The 13,971-nt window shown below is 38.8% G+C and overlaps 1 protein-coding gene across 5 annotated transcripts in view; it reads right to left on the bottom strand.

Moving 5' to 3' along the window:
- Positions 1–4,074: 4,074 nt before the first annotated feature.
- The window catches only part of TDRD9 (tudor domain containing 9), an 86,485-nt gene continuing 76,588 nt past the window's right edge, over positions 4,075–13,971 (bottom strand). For 2 of the 5 annotated variants that reach the window (XM_042799200.1, XM_042799202.1), the window contains 10 exons: positions 13,459–13,719; positions 12,860–13,009; positions 11,808–11,878; positions 11,311–11,420; positions 11,054–11,150; positions 10,772–10,864; positions 10,244–10,382; positions 9,012–9,121; positions 6,128–6,200; positions 4,075–4,878 (listed from right to left, as the gene is read on the bottom strand). In XM_042799200.1, coding sequence (XP_042655134.1) covers positions 4,783–4,878; positions 6,128–6,200; positions 9,012–9,121; positions 10,244–10,382; positions 10,772–10,864; positions 11,054–11,150; positions 11,311–11,420; positions 11,808–11,878; positions 12,860–13,009; positions 13,459–13,719 — 1,200 coding nt within the window. In that variant the 3' untranslated portion in view covers positions 4,075–4,782. Of the gene's footprint in view, positions 4,879–6,127; positions 6,201–9,011; positions 9,122–10,243; positions 10,408–10,771; positions 10,865–11,053; positions 11,151–11,310; positions 11,421–11,807; positions 11,879–12,859; positions 13,010–13,458; positions 13,720–13,971 lie in introns of those variants that run through there. The other 3 variants (XM_042799204.1, XM_042799201.1, XM_042799205.1) reach the window with 2 other exon arrangements.

Below are 13,971 nucleotides of genomic sequence, written 5' to 3' on the forward strand. Positions count from 1 at the left end.
TCACCATTACAGGCAACAGCACAGTGAATTCCTTAAAGCAGGCCTAACATCACTCAGCACGTAGGAAGAGTCCATCACCTTCATAAATACAAGTTAAATAAATCAGAATTCTAAGAGAAGGAAAGGTCACTATGACACTACTGTGGGAACTGCAGACCACCAACTGGAGAACGTACCGACAGTCAGTCTCAGACACTTGGGAAGAGCCCGAGATCTTTTGGTCCACTAAGCCACCCTAGTCCTTGACTGGCATTTAATGACTGGAGGCATCAGCACTTGTCATTTTAAAATCCAATTTCCCTCACTGTAGGCATTAATTTCTCAGGTAACGGGTAACTGGTGGCTTCAGCCTTGTCTACATATGTTTTATCGAAAAGCCTCTTTGTCACAGCATCACAGAAGGGTTGAGGTTGGAAGGGCCTCTGGAGGTCATCCCCAACCCCCCTGCTGCCCAGGACCATGCTCGGGGGGCTTCTGAGTGTCCCCAGGGACGGAGACCGCGCGAGCGCCCTGGGCCGGCAGTGCCAGTGCGCGCTCACCCGCACAGTGAAGTGTTTCCTGATGTTCGGACGGCACCTCCTGTGCTTCAGTTTGTGCTCGTGGCCTCTTGCCCTTGGCTCCACTGAAAAGCATCTGGCTCTGTCTTCTCTCTGTACTTGATTTACACTGATAAGATCCCCCTGAGCCTTCCCTTCTCCAAGCTGACCAGTCCCAAATCTCTCAGCCTTTCCTGCTAGGAGAGATGCTCCAGACCCGTAATCATCTTCACGGCCACTTGGACTCTGTCCAGTACTTCCATCTTCCTCTCACACTTTTTCATAGTCTGTAGCTGAGTATGAGTAAAACAGATGATCTTTAAGAAAATGCTAAGCCTCTTTAGCACAAGTCTAGATGACTCTGAAATCTGAGTATTTCGAACCCAGCGATACTGTGTTCACGCTGTTCTGCCGTTGCTCCCAGTGTGTAGACTACACACTGGTAATTTTTAATAGAGGAGCCCAACACTGGTATCAGAAAACATCTTGGCTTTGTGTCCTTCCAGTCATCTTCTCCCAAAACACACCTTTCTGGGAACCACCCTACTCTGCAACAGTTAGGGATATAAGAAAATTACAGAGATAATTTGAGTGACAAAAGAATGTACTTATTTGGAGAAAGAAGGGTATTGATGCTGAATGCAGTCACCTGGCTTAGGTGGGCTGACCCAACCCTGTGTATTCATAATAGCTTAAAAGAACTCAAGAGATGATGAACATATTGTCTTGTCATTGAAGGACAGTGATGCTATCATTGTCTCTTGGGGAAAGAACGAGACTTCAAACTAAGGCCAAAATTGTTCCAGCCCAACAACTCCCACATCACTGTCTGCTGTGGTACCTTCACAAAGAGAAATCGATAAACTCTCTCAGACAGCATATTCATCACTCCAGTTTAGGCTTCTCAGATTTCCTCCAGTCACAGGTTTCATACAGTACATCTATTGAACTGTAATATCAAAAGGTATTGCCTTTCACACGCTAAATCAGTTTTTATTATTATTTAATGATCCGGAGACTAAATAAATAGGCTGGCAGACAGAAGTCTTCTGTGAATCTCTCATTTGTTCTAATCCAGATGTATCTAGTGTAAGTAGTAATCTAGGAAAAACACAAGATTTCAGTGTAAACCAATGGTGTATCTGGGCTATTTACCAAAGCTATTATCACCTCAAATTATTCATAATTGAAGTTTGTTTCAGATACTAATTTACAGAAGAAATGAGAAGTCATTGATCATGTAGCAACTAGAGGTTTGTTTAGGATGTGTTTGTCCACAATCACTCGCAGCTGCTGAGGTGCGTACGCCTTATGCTGTAGCCAGAATCCTTTTGGCCAGGGTTCACCTGCACCCTGGAGGTCCTACACCTCCTACAGAAGAGCTGAGGGCAGAGAACACCAGCTGTGCCTCCACCTCCTTTCACTGCAGAATCCTGTATCAGCAGAGTTGGGAGGCAGTAGAAGATGACAGTATGACAAGAAACACAAGACTGTGTATCCCGAACAACTGTCTTTGGTGTAGACTCAGTTAAAGGACATCTCATTCTATGAGTTTTCATCCATGCTACTTAATTCTACTATTTATGATTCTAGAATGTTTCAAGCATGGACAGAGTTATCAGTCTGACCTGTTACAGCATCTTTAAAAGGATACGTAAATGCTATTCTCCACCCTTATAGTCTGCCAAAAGCAAATGCTTGTAACAGGATCAAACCAGACATTCTTTCAGTGTATTTTCTCAGGTTCTGAAATTCAGTAGGGTAGGGAGTTTGAGTTCCTCAATTTTAACAGCTATTGAAGGATCAGCCTTTCCCAGAGTTCCGATTCCTTTTTGTATTTGTTTATACATTTGGTTTCTAGCCCAGCCTGCAGCAGTAAATTCCAAAATTATGTGCAATGGCAAAAAAATTCCTTCTGCTTTAAAACTGCTACCTGATTTCACTGTAGGTGTGAGGGAAATTCCGAATAATAGTGCATGCACGTTTTCAGACTCGAGTAGCACCTACCAATAAAATTTATCATTTTATCATTACTATTGGATACACTCAAGAGGGTTAATCTGATCCTTTATAGATTCAAATATTTCTATCTTTGACTCAGCGATTACATAAATGTGGATGATCAGTAATAAACAGTGGTTAGTGGAAGCTCATTCTGATAGATGTTGGTGAGCACTTGGAGGTAAAGGAATCCTGACAAGCAGTCATGGCCTTGTTCTTATGGCAGTAACCCCTGAAAAGCACAGGGTTGACTGAGAGCAGGTTTACAGCCATACAAAGACACTACTCTCTTACAATACTCCTTTCTCCAGTACTGCGTACTATTAACCTTGGAGGGAAAAATCCTGAAGCTGTTTACCTTAAACTTGTTTACGTGATTTTGCAATGCTGTTGAAACCTAAATCAAACAATAAAATAGAACTGCAGCTTTTAAAATTTTACTATTACATTTTCATCTGGCAATAAATAACATTTCCCAGCAAGGCTAACTTATAAAATGTTCTGCTTCCTTCAAGGACGATCTGTCACGTATCATGTCTGCAGGTGTTTTATGTACCCTGGACAAAATTGGGAGCTCTTAACCATTAATACACAGTTCTCAGCTCTCAACTGACCAATGGCAGGTTGCGGGTTACCAGACTATTGGGGAGTTTGCTTTATCTGCTCCTCTCATCCTAAGTACAAGAGCAGAAACCTTTCAGTTTTATTGTAACGAGCCATTACAGAGTACCTCTTCCTTTACTGAAAGCATTCCAACATGCAGTAGCCCTTCAGAGGGGAAGCAGCAGCACATCAGTAACCCTCAGCAGATGGCAGCACATGCACAGGAACAGACACATTAGCCATAGAATTAAGAAAAAAAAAAGGGACGGGGGGAAATATATCCTATTCCTCTCAACTCTGAATTTCAGTGCTGCTTATGAGGAATCACTGTAAGTTACATTATTTATATCATGCCTTCTGGTATGACCAAGTTACCTTTTTCTGCAGAAATTCCCATCATTAATAGGCAATGAAAACACTTGACATTCTCCCCATTTCACTTGCTCCCAAAGGTGTTTAACTGCAACACTTACATTTGCATACAACACTCAGCCAAGAAATACTGTTGTCTAAGCCACCTGAGATGCAATTTTTCTTTTAAACCAATCTCACTTTATAAAATATGATGTTTTATAAATCACAAGGATTAGTAGAATGATTAGAAGGAGGTAATGCTTGTAATAAGCCACTGAAATGGCCTAATATACAGTTGCCCATCTGTTTAAATACAGCTTAAAATAATTTCTTAGTTTAAGCATCCCCTTATTTTCCCCAACTCTGCCCCTTTATTTTTATATGGCAACCATTGATTCAGTCTGTTCTTCAGAGTATCACTGGATATCACATGATCTTCAAATCACTGAGTGAATAGTGAAAATACTAATACCTTCCCATATACTGCTCTTGCATTAATGCATTTCATGAATGCAATCACATACCCTTAATAACTAAATTTAGCTTTTATTAAGCATGACTGCACAACAGAAGAGACAGATTTTATTTCACATCTGTATTTTATTCTGAAACCACTAACCTCATTTTTAGGACTAAACATCTCACAAATAAAAGAGGAAAAGATGTAACAAAGGTGCCACGAATCAGTAATTCAAAAGTGTTCTTCTGACATACAGGAAAAGAAATAATATATTACATTTTGCTGTATGAAAAATTAATGAAAAAAATTGTATCCAGTATATGAAGTTATAGTCTGAATCAGAACATAGTCTAGATCATCAGTTTCCTTTGACTTCTAGTTTTTGGTTAAGAAAAACCCCGAACACCCTTGTATAGCTTTTAGAAAAACTAACGACAAAAAAAATAGGAAAATGCAACTTGCAGTTACAGACAAAAAGATCATGCCCCAGGGCTTATGAGCTTTTAAACAGAAAATAAACAACTAAACCTAGATTTGCTTTGTCTTTCATGTACCTTGTGATAAACCTGCTCAGAAGTATTATTAAAATAAAAACTGCATCCTGCTTTATGTCAGTTTGTTTTATGAATAAACTCATTTGCTCTATGTCAGCAAACGCCAGTGTTTAAAAAAAAAACCCATTAACATATTCCAAACTGTGTTTTAGCACACTCATGCTAACCTTAAGGAACAGTCTTGCAAAACAAGCATCCAAGGGTTATACAGAAGACAAAAGTCATTTTTAGACTAGTTGTAACACCTCGTTTTCTGAAAAACTCCTAGAAATACTTAAACATTCAACACAACAAGCTTATGTAGCTGATAAATACCATTTATTCTTTCATGCTGCTTTCCCGACTTGTCAATGACCTGCTGAGAATCCACCTAGTCAAAAGAAGTAAGATGAAAGTCAGAATGCATTCTTTGTAATGTTTTTCTATATAGCATAGTTAAAGAAGAGAGTCTTGAAGAATTTTAACAGTTTCAAGTCACACAGGAATTCAGTTCCATGCCACATGTTTCAACATAAGAGCCAGGACTATAAAATGCTGTATCTCATGGTTTGCCCAAGTCAGAACACTATCCCACAATCAAGTCCAAGGCAATACAGGTAGTATTTTATGTGGTGATGAAAAAAAGATGTCCTGAGATTCTTCAGACTTCAGCTGCAGTGAGGAAAATCCTGATCCAAGGCCTATACATAAGCCTGTTATAAAACCTAAACACCATTGTAACTGATTTTGAAATATGAAAATGGAAACAATTTGGCTTAAGGCAGTATATCACGACACACTCCAACCCCTCAGTGAATGTCTACCAGAAATACGTGCCCTTGGTGCTTGTCCACTGTTGACAATCTTCAAGAAGAGAGACCCAGACCCCTCAATTTGTATGCCTCAGGGTGGGAGAGGCACAGGGAAGGTGTGTGTAGACACCTTAGTCCTGTACTAATTCCTCTCCCCCTTTTAATTAAGAAAATGCACTTGTTTGTCAGGAAATCTAGTGGCCTGCAGAGGCCCTTACACAAAGAAAGGTAAGATTTCTAACAGAGTAGGAAGCTAGACTTTTCAGTTTTATGAAACCCTCCCAGGTTTCAAGAAAACTGCCCTCCTATCTGATCCCAACACATCTGTTCTCAAGCAAACCACATTTCTGTCTCCTTAAAAGGGAAAAGCCACCTGAGAGCACAGCAACCCAAACCAAAAGTGCCCTGCATTCAGATAAATCCTAAACAAGGTAAATGTATCAATCTTTTTCTTTCAGGTCATAGCTGTTTCACACAAATAAAAATCAGATTTTTAACTTCCAACAAATGTAAAGTTACCTTTACATTCTCAACTTAAAAATCATGAAGTGTTCTGTTTGAAAAGGCTAAATATTTGTATACAGAAATTTAAAAAAAATAGCCAACACACTAAATAGACTTTACAAAAATAGGGTATCAACAGAGACTGATGTATACACAACAGTTTTTATGCCTAAAATTCAACTCTACAGTGCTTTCAGTATTTTTAAATTCAATACTCAAAAAAGACATCCTGCCAAAGGAAATTCTCCGTTTGATCACTCTAACTGTACTAGGGTACTCTTAACTACTCTTCTTGGGGGGGGGGAATTATCTTTATATTCTTACCTGATTCCATGCATATGGCTTCTCATACCATGTAGGAACAATTTTATCTCGAGGTTTTGATTTGCAGATTAAACTGAAATTACATAAAAATAGCCTTAAGAAATACAAGTGTATTTGTTTAATTATAAAGAGAAAGGAATTTTTATATTAGATACAACTCAGAATTTATGAGGTGTCTGTGCTGAAGGGAATCAAATTTCCTTGTTAATCTAGTCTTATTCATTCACTTCTCTGTACTTTGCCCCTCTAGAGTAAGAAGTCAAAATACAAATCTTCACAGGGATGTTAAGTCTATCAGAGTGTATTTTCTTTTAAAGAAAATAATGATTTTTTTTTTCCATTTACAAAAGAATTTGCAACTGTCATTTATTCCATAAGTTTTATGCATGCTTATTCACTAGAATGTATAATACAGCTATTTTTAGGGTATTTTGTTTTGCCTGACAACTCAATTACTATAGATTGTCTGTCTGCTCCAGTTATTTCCTCAGGCTGTGCAAAGTACAACAGCAGTAGACTTTAATTAATTCTGTCTAGATGTGTTTTTCAAACACTGATTTTAGTCTTAAGTAGTGGTGACATGTTGTAAATACAATTAGCTTTCAAAAATGCAAAAAAGTTATGAAAAACTGTTCAGGCTAAAATTTTGCACATCTACTCTTATTAATAAAAGGTTAGGTTTCTTCCAAGACATAAAACAAAAATACAGTCAGAACATAATCATCAACAAGAAATATTTTACACAAAGGAAAAGATGACATCATGACAATAACCAGACTGTCTCTTCCTTCAAAAAGGTTAAAATAAAAGAATTACAAGAATTAGCTATAGGATCATTGGAACAGAATCAGTAAAAACACAAAGATTCCAAGAGAGAAAACACTACCACAGAAAGGTACTAAGATCCTAAAGCAAAAAAAGCCCTGAAGGCTGATGAGAGTGGCTGAGTCAGGCAGTGAGCACAGGCTGAACCGGGGAACGTGTCAACGCTGCGGAGCTGCGCAGGCTGCTCCTTCCACTCCCGACTGGCTGGAGGTGCCTGACCAACCAACCCCAAACTGGTACCGAAACAGTAGCAAGTATTCACATGTCTAAAGAAACAGCAGTGACGTTTTTGTGCCTTGGATTTAGCACGTAAGTGTCGATGTCCAAGCATGAGCTCCTGTTATTGTCACAGTCACCTCCAGAGAGGTTTTGGGGGTTTGCTTCTTTCTGCCTATCCCCTTCCCTTGGCTTCTTCCTATGCTTGCTGCTACACAAATCACATGAGAAAACCTCATTCTGCTTTGAAGTCTAAACATGGTACTACACAGCAGTGTCCAAAGGCAATGCAGACACCAACTGGCCTGAGGTGCTCTGACAGAAACAGGACATTAAATCTTGCATCAGCAGTATGCTTGACAGCTGGTGTATTACCAAGAGTTCTGCAGATGTGGAGTGTGAGCAGGTTGCCATCAGCCTGCGCTGGTGCTCCCGAGGTACAGCCTCCGCGAAGCTGCAGCACCACGTTCCGGAGGCTGGTGCAACCCACCACGAGAGCTTCCTGGAAGCTGCCACGTCGCGGGGAGAAGAGCGGCTGACCCACTCACCATGTCCCACGTGGCTGCTGGGCAGCTAACATACAGGGGGTATCTCCACAGCTTCTCGCAATTGTTTATGCTCTTTTATTTCCGTTGCCTCAGAAGGCGAGGCTGACTCCCTCCCGCTTGTTAATTTATTATAAAATGCACCACACTGAATTTTCCTTCGAGTTTTGGAAATAAGAAGTATGGGTACTTCTTTCAACTAAAGGTAATGTAATAGTTTTTTTTTACAGATGCGAATTAAAAAAAAAAAAAAAAAAAAAAAAAATCAACTGAGCAGGTACATTCAAAACCAAGAAACATCTGAAAACTCAGCATAAGCAGCTGCTCTGATAATAATTTTGATAACCTAGGGTAAGGACAGCTAAGCTTAAAAGCTTCTGATCTTTATCAGCATGAGGAACTGCCTCACTTTGGCACAGAGTTACTTCAGAAAAGCTCTATTTGCAAAACAAGTCCCACTTCCTAGAGATGAGGCCAATACTTGAGAGCGTAATGTAACTCTTAACTCATGGCTGAGCCAGAACTCTCTTTTAAATCTGTTCCGTAGAGAGCCAGGTAAGGATGAGAAAATTCTACTGATGATACAGACCTCTACTAAAATGCACACTAGATTTACAAACCAGGGAAGATTTTTCACAGCATGCTCAGCAGTGGCAGACAGAAGGAGCTGTTTCAGAGATACTTCATTAAACTACCTGCCCTGAACACTTCCTACACACCGTAAGCTGAAAAAATCCTCGTGACTGGCTGCACTGACAACAGGCTTTTCAGAACCACCGCTTCAGTTATGACAAGCAGGGTGGCCTGCTGGAAAAAAAGGCAGGTGGCCTTACTTCAATTCATAAACTAACCTGGGACTCCATCAATTAACTTGGGCCAACACCTTTCCTACACAGATCTGTTGAGGGAGGAAAGGCAGCACACAATTCAAGTTTAACGTATAGGGAGAAAGAATTCTAAATCCTTCTGCACTCTTATGCCATAGGACCTTATTAGCTTTGTCCTGGGTGCACAAAGCAAAGATACATCAGAACTGGTATCCCACAGAACAGGTTTTACAGTCTACGTTTTAAGGCTCTTAAGTGATCACGCTTCCCTGAAGAACCAGTGCTTCTACAAGAAGTCTAAAGTTGTTGACTATAATGCTTTCTAAATAAACAAAGTAAATGAAATGCATCATTAAATGAGAACATTTATTACTTCCCCAAAGCCTAATCTGAGCTATGCTTCAAGCAATCATTTATTTTGTTTTTGCTGAGGCTGTGAAACAGAAGATCTTATTTCTACAAAATTATTACCATAGAAGTTTCTGACGAACGTTTTCCTGCAGCTGTGTCATTCTCTCTTGTCCAGAACACACTGCACACTCACAGAGCAGCTCGTTAATAGCTGTCCTTAGGAAGTTTATCTGCAAAAATACCAGTTACAGAATATAAAGCACTCGAAACCAGCACTAGTTATGTATTGTATTATACTGACATCAAGGTGGTTGTAGCACCCATACCACCAAACTTCAGTTGGAAGATTATTAAATATAAGCAAAAACATCTGAAGCTTTAGAAACACTTCTTCCAGATGCACCTCTGCTGGTCAAAGACGTTAATGTTCAGCCACTTGATATCACAATCTTCAAGTTTACTCAAATTATGCTGTAACACATACAGGCTAATATTTGACTGGATTCTTTCCAAAACAGAATTCCTTCTGTAAAAGTTTTAAGGGTTTTCTCTATCTGTCCATAATTCTCACTTGCACAAGAGCTCGGTGTTAGCAACCTGGCTAAGGTGTCATGAATATAGACATTATACACACCAAGTCAGTGCTTTCAGAAAAGAACAGCTCACAGGTATGTGCACCAGCTTGTCCACTGTGTCCTTAAAAAGCCTCTCGAAACAACTGATCATCACCTGATGTACCTGCTCTGTACACAGAACTAATCAGGGCACGTGAGGTCCTTCACTGCCCACAGCACACGTCAAATCTGAAGCACAGGTCAAATACAGTTTACTGTCCTGCATAAGGGAGTCTATGTACGCACTTCCCTCTGACAGATCTCTGTCTACAAGCTGCAGAAAGGCTGTAAGGAAGAACACAGGGGTTTCTATTGTTTGCTTTGGTTGATCTGCTCTGAGAGAAGTAGCTTGATACAGATGACTTAGAGCTGTAAAATCAAACTGAATATTGCAAAGCAGTAATGCTAGGCTGATCAGTAAAACCCACAGTAATCCTAAGAACATAACTAATAAGTACTGACATCTGATTAGTTCAAAATAGATGTTTTTGTTTTGATAAGCGTACAGTGTATTGTTCTGTATTTTATTTCGTTCAAAGTGCATGGAGGGCTTAACTTTCTTCTGGTAAGAATCCAAGGTTATAAACAGGTAGTATACTAAGAAAAAAAACACCCAACAAACTACCCAAACCCACATCTTAACACAAGTTTTCTTATTAACTCTCAGAGTTAACAAGCTCTGATGCACTACATTCTACTTGCTCCCTACTACAGCAAAAATTCTTACGCATGTTTTACCTCTGATATGTCTTCTACTCCAAAATGCACATCAAACATCAGCTCCATGTCATTTTCTGGAAGCAGTGGAGCCCCACAAACCTGACTCCAACCCAAACCACACAGAACGCCAGTAAAATACTTTCCACTTTTATCAACCCTGTATGAAAAAGGAAGAAGACAGTCTTTCCTAGAAATGAAGAAACTAAACTTATATGAAGACAGGCGTAAATGAATTTGTCTAAGCCATGCCAAGCAAGACACAAGTGTTTTAAAGAAGCTGAAACAACTGAGAGGCATTCACACCTAGTCATACTGTTTTTTTAAATATAGTGATGAAACAAAACTAATGTTCTGGTTATGAAAACATATACTCATAGAACTTAAAAAGAAAATAATACATATGCAAAATGAAACTTTAATTAAGGAAAGTGAGCTTCACTATGCTGAAATGACAGACTCTAGATATAAGAATTTAAACAAAACACAACAGTAATGCAACTGCTAGAACTCAGCTTTTACAAAATTCACGCAAGTTCCTCTCCTTACGTAGATTTAAAACTTGACCAGTTGTACAGTTCATCTTGCCAGGCTTCCAGCACGATTGTCAGCAACTGTATTGCCTTACCGTGAGGGTAGAGCCTGTGGCACCATTTCAGAAGTACATGAAAGAAGTTAGCTTCATACAATACTAAAACTGATAAAAGATGCAAGAATTACATAAACAGAAAGAGAATATACTAAATGCTGAAAGCAGATAAAAAAAAAATCCGTCACCTATTTGTAAGGGTCCTAAAAAAAACCCCACTACTTCTGAAAACGCGTGAATACCTTAGTTCTATAGCAGGAGCAAACAGCATACTGAGGAGTGCAAGCAGGCCGGGAATAGGAGGCATCAAAGATGTTTCCTCTAAAATCACAGTAGATCCTGTCACCGAAAAAAAAAAAATCTCTAAGGTGTACTAAGGAGTACCTAACGAAAATAAAACTTCAAAAAGATGTAACGTAGAACTACTGTGACATATTTACTTGTGGAACTATTCATATAAAACCAGAGAAACTGTCCAACCATTTTTATTAAGCATTACCAGTTGCATTTGTTGTTAAAGAAGCGGCGACCAACAACTGCTGAAAGGGATCTTCTGGAGCACCATGGACAACAACAGAGTTTATGCTTTCCTTTTGTATGAAAGCACTCCTGGGGATGAAATAAATATTTTCAACATTAAAAAAACAAAAATCATACAAAAACATAAAAAAAAAATTATTATTTTAGATTTGCAACACAACCTCAGTGGATAGCAGTTACTGGCTGAAGATTACCTGAATACCATCTAGCAGATGTATATGATGGTTAATAAATAATCTCTCTGTAAAACATTAAAGCACCTTTAATAAAACAATTCTTAACATTGTACATAGCGATAGTGTGCATATTAATGCAATTCAGGCCCGACTACTTCAGCCTTTTCAATGAATAAAAATTCTGTAAAAATCTTAGGAGTAACTAGGGTGGGTTTTGCCCGTTTATCAAAAATAAGAGCTGAGAATGTGCCTATGCTTTACAGTAAAACTCTTTCCATACCTGAACTGGGATACTCTAGTCATACTGTAGCATTTCACTTCATATGGACTGAATGGCCCCAAAACTGTTACCTTCAAAAAAAGAGAACAAATGATATCCTAAGTTAGTCAGCACCTGGATCTCTCCAAACTAAAATCCTTTATAAATGAAAACCAAAAACCATTTCACCACATATTAAGCAACACTGAACCAATAAACTGATGAAAAGCATTTTCATTTCACCCATCTAAAGCAAACTTTGCTTGTCGAGGCATCTAAACAAAAATGATGTATTTTCACAGGTGCTGGGGATTCTCAACTTTCCTCTGGCTTAAGAACAAAATCACGTCATTTTTGTTTACATGAGCAGGTCTTTAATCTTAAAAATATCTCACTTTACTGAAGTGAGTAGTTAAATAGAATTACTCTTGTGGGTAAACTGAGCATGATTAGGTGCTTGAAAGTCTGAAGTTTTGTCAGGTCTAAATGGAAACAGAATTATAATGTAGATGAGGCTTAACTTGTAATCAGAACGCAGAATAGGACACACATTTTCATGTTTTATATTCCATCTTAGTAGTGACTACATATCTCAAAATACATAAGTAAGAATAAATTCTTGGAATTGGCAGTGGAACAAACCTGTTTCATTATTATCAGTTACTGAAATGTTCACTGCATCGCCTATCCTAGCTGCTTACCTATCACTAGCTGTGTAGTAAAAACAAGGTTTAAATTTTCTGAAAAATTGATCAGGTTGTAATCTTGCTTGTTGCTGTAGCTTATACAATGAAGACTACTATGTGTGGAAACACTGTGTACCGTTTTTCAATTTTATCTTCATTCTGCAGTGGTTCCAAGTGCTGCCTTAGAATGTGTTAGAAGAGTCGGCTCACTTAGTTCTTAGGCTGTACTTCAAAACTTTGTTAAAGGCTGCAATGGTGGTCACATTACAGCTTACACCAACAGAAAGTAGAATGCACTATGAAAGGCACCAAATATTGTCTGGTTATTAGAGCTACTTTCAGTCTTCATCTCCGTTCTAGACACGCCAAAACCACCACTCAAGTTACCTTATGGGTTGGCGCATCGGACATTATGTCAGAAAACTGGTTTAACAATCTTTCAATGACATGCTTTTCTTCCTCTCTTGAGGATACAGGCATTTTCTCTTCTTTCTTTACTTGATCCAAGAATAATCCCTTGAGCAAATCATGGCTTTGCTACGTAAGAATAGAAGAGTATTAAAACCATGAAACAGCTATGTTTTTCAGAAATTTTATAAAAAAGGTCCTACCCAAAGAACATGCATACTCACATACGAACACAAAAAACAACGTTCTTAATGCCTTTCAGATTATAGAAAGCAAAAACAGAAGACAGTTAAAACGAAACAGTTACATTTTTTCAAAGTTTCAAAGAACAGCGGAGCAGTAAATTATCTCCTGGGAAACGTCTCTTTCAAAAGGTGTTTCAAACCAGCAGTGCTTCTGGCCAACAGCTCAGTATTAATTATGCACACACATAAAAATATATTGTCCTATTCAAGTATTAATCTTGCCTAATCCTACGGCATTAGTCAAGACTTCAGCTCAACTTCTCAGGACTTCAGACAGCCTGAGATGAAATAAATTAGAGTAAGAAAAGTAGAAGCAGCTTACTCAATACCTACCTGCGATTCGTATGATTCTGCTGCTAGTTCAGCGTAACATTCTTCAACAAGCACATCGCGAATGTTCACAAGCTCTCTGCATCTCGAGTACTGGAAGACATCCACATGCAGAACACCATGCACGAGCGAATACACCTTCACCAGAAGCGGGTAGCCATTCACCAGCGAGGCAAATCTCTGGCTAGCGCTGTAACTCCACTGTTCCCCACATACAAGAGATTTTGCAGACGGACGCATCCTGCATATCTTGAATTCTAAAGCCTAGAGCAAAACCATTGAAAACAACGCTTGCCTGAGTAGAGAATCAGCATGAAAAGATTTCGTTTTCTCAACAATCTGTTTGAATTAGTAACTATAAATGACTTTATAATTATTGCAGTGGTTTATGTTAATTCCTAGGGCTGCTGTAAAGCTACTGGCATAATTCCTACTTCGTCACTGCCAACACAGCTACACATTACATCTCGTATCACTTCGAAGTTGTACATAGTTGCTAATAAATCAGAGTAAACA

This window comes from Tyto alba, unplaced genomic scaffold, assembly GCF_018691265.1.
Source record: "Tyto alba isolate M040663 unplaced genomic scaffold, T.alba_DEE_v4.0 Super-Scaffold_29, whole genome shotgun sequence".
In the NCBI taxonomy this organism is placed as follows: Eukaryota; Metazoa; Chordata; class Aves; order Strigiformes; family Tytonidae; genus Tyto; species Tyto alba.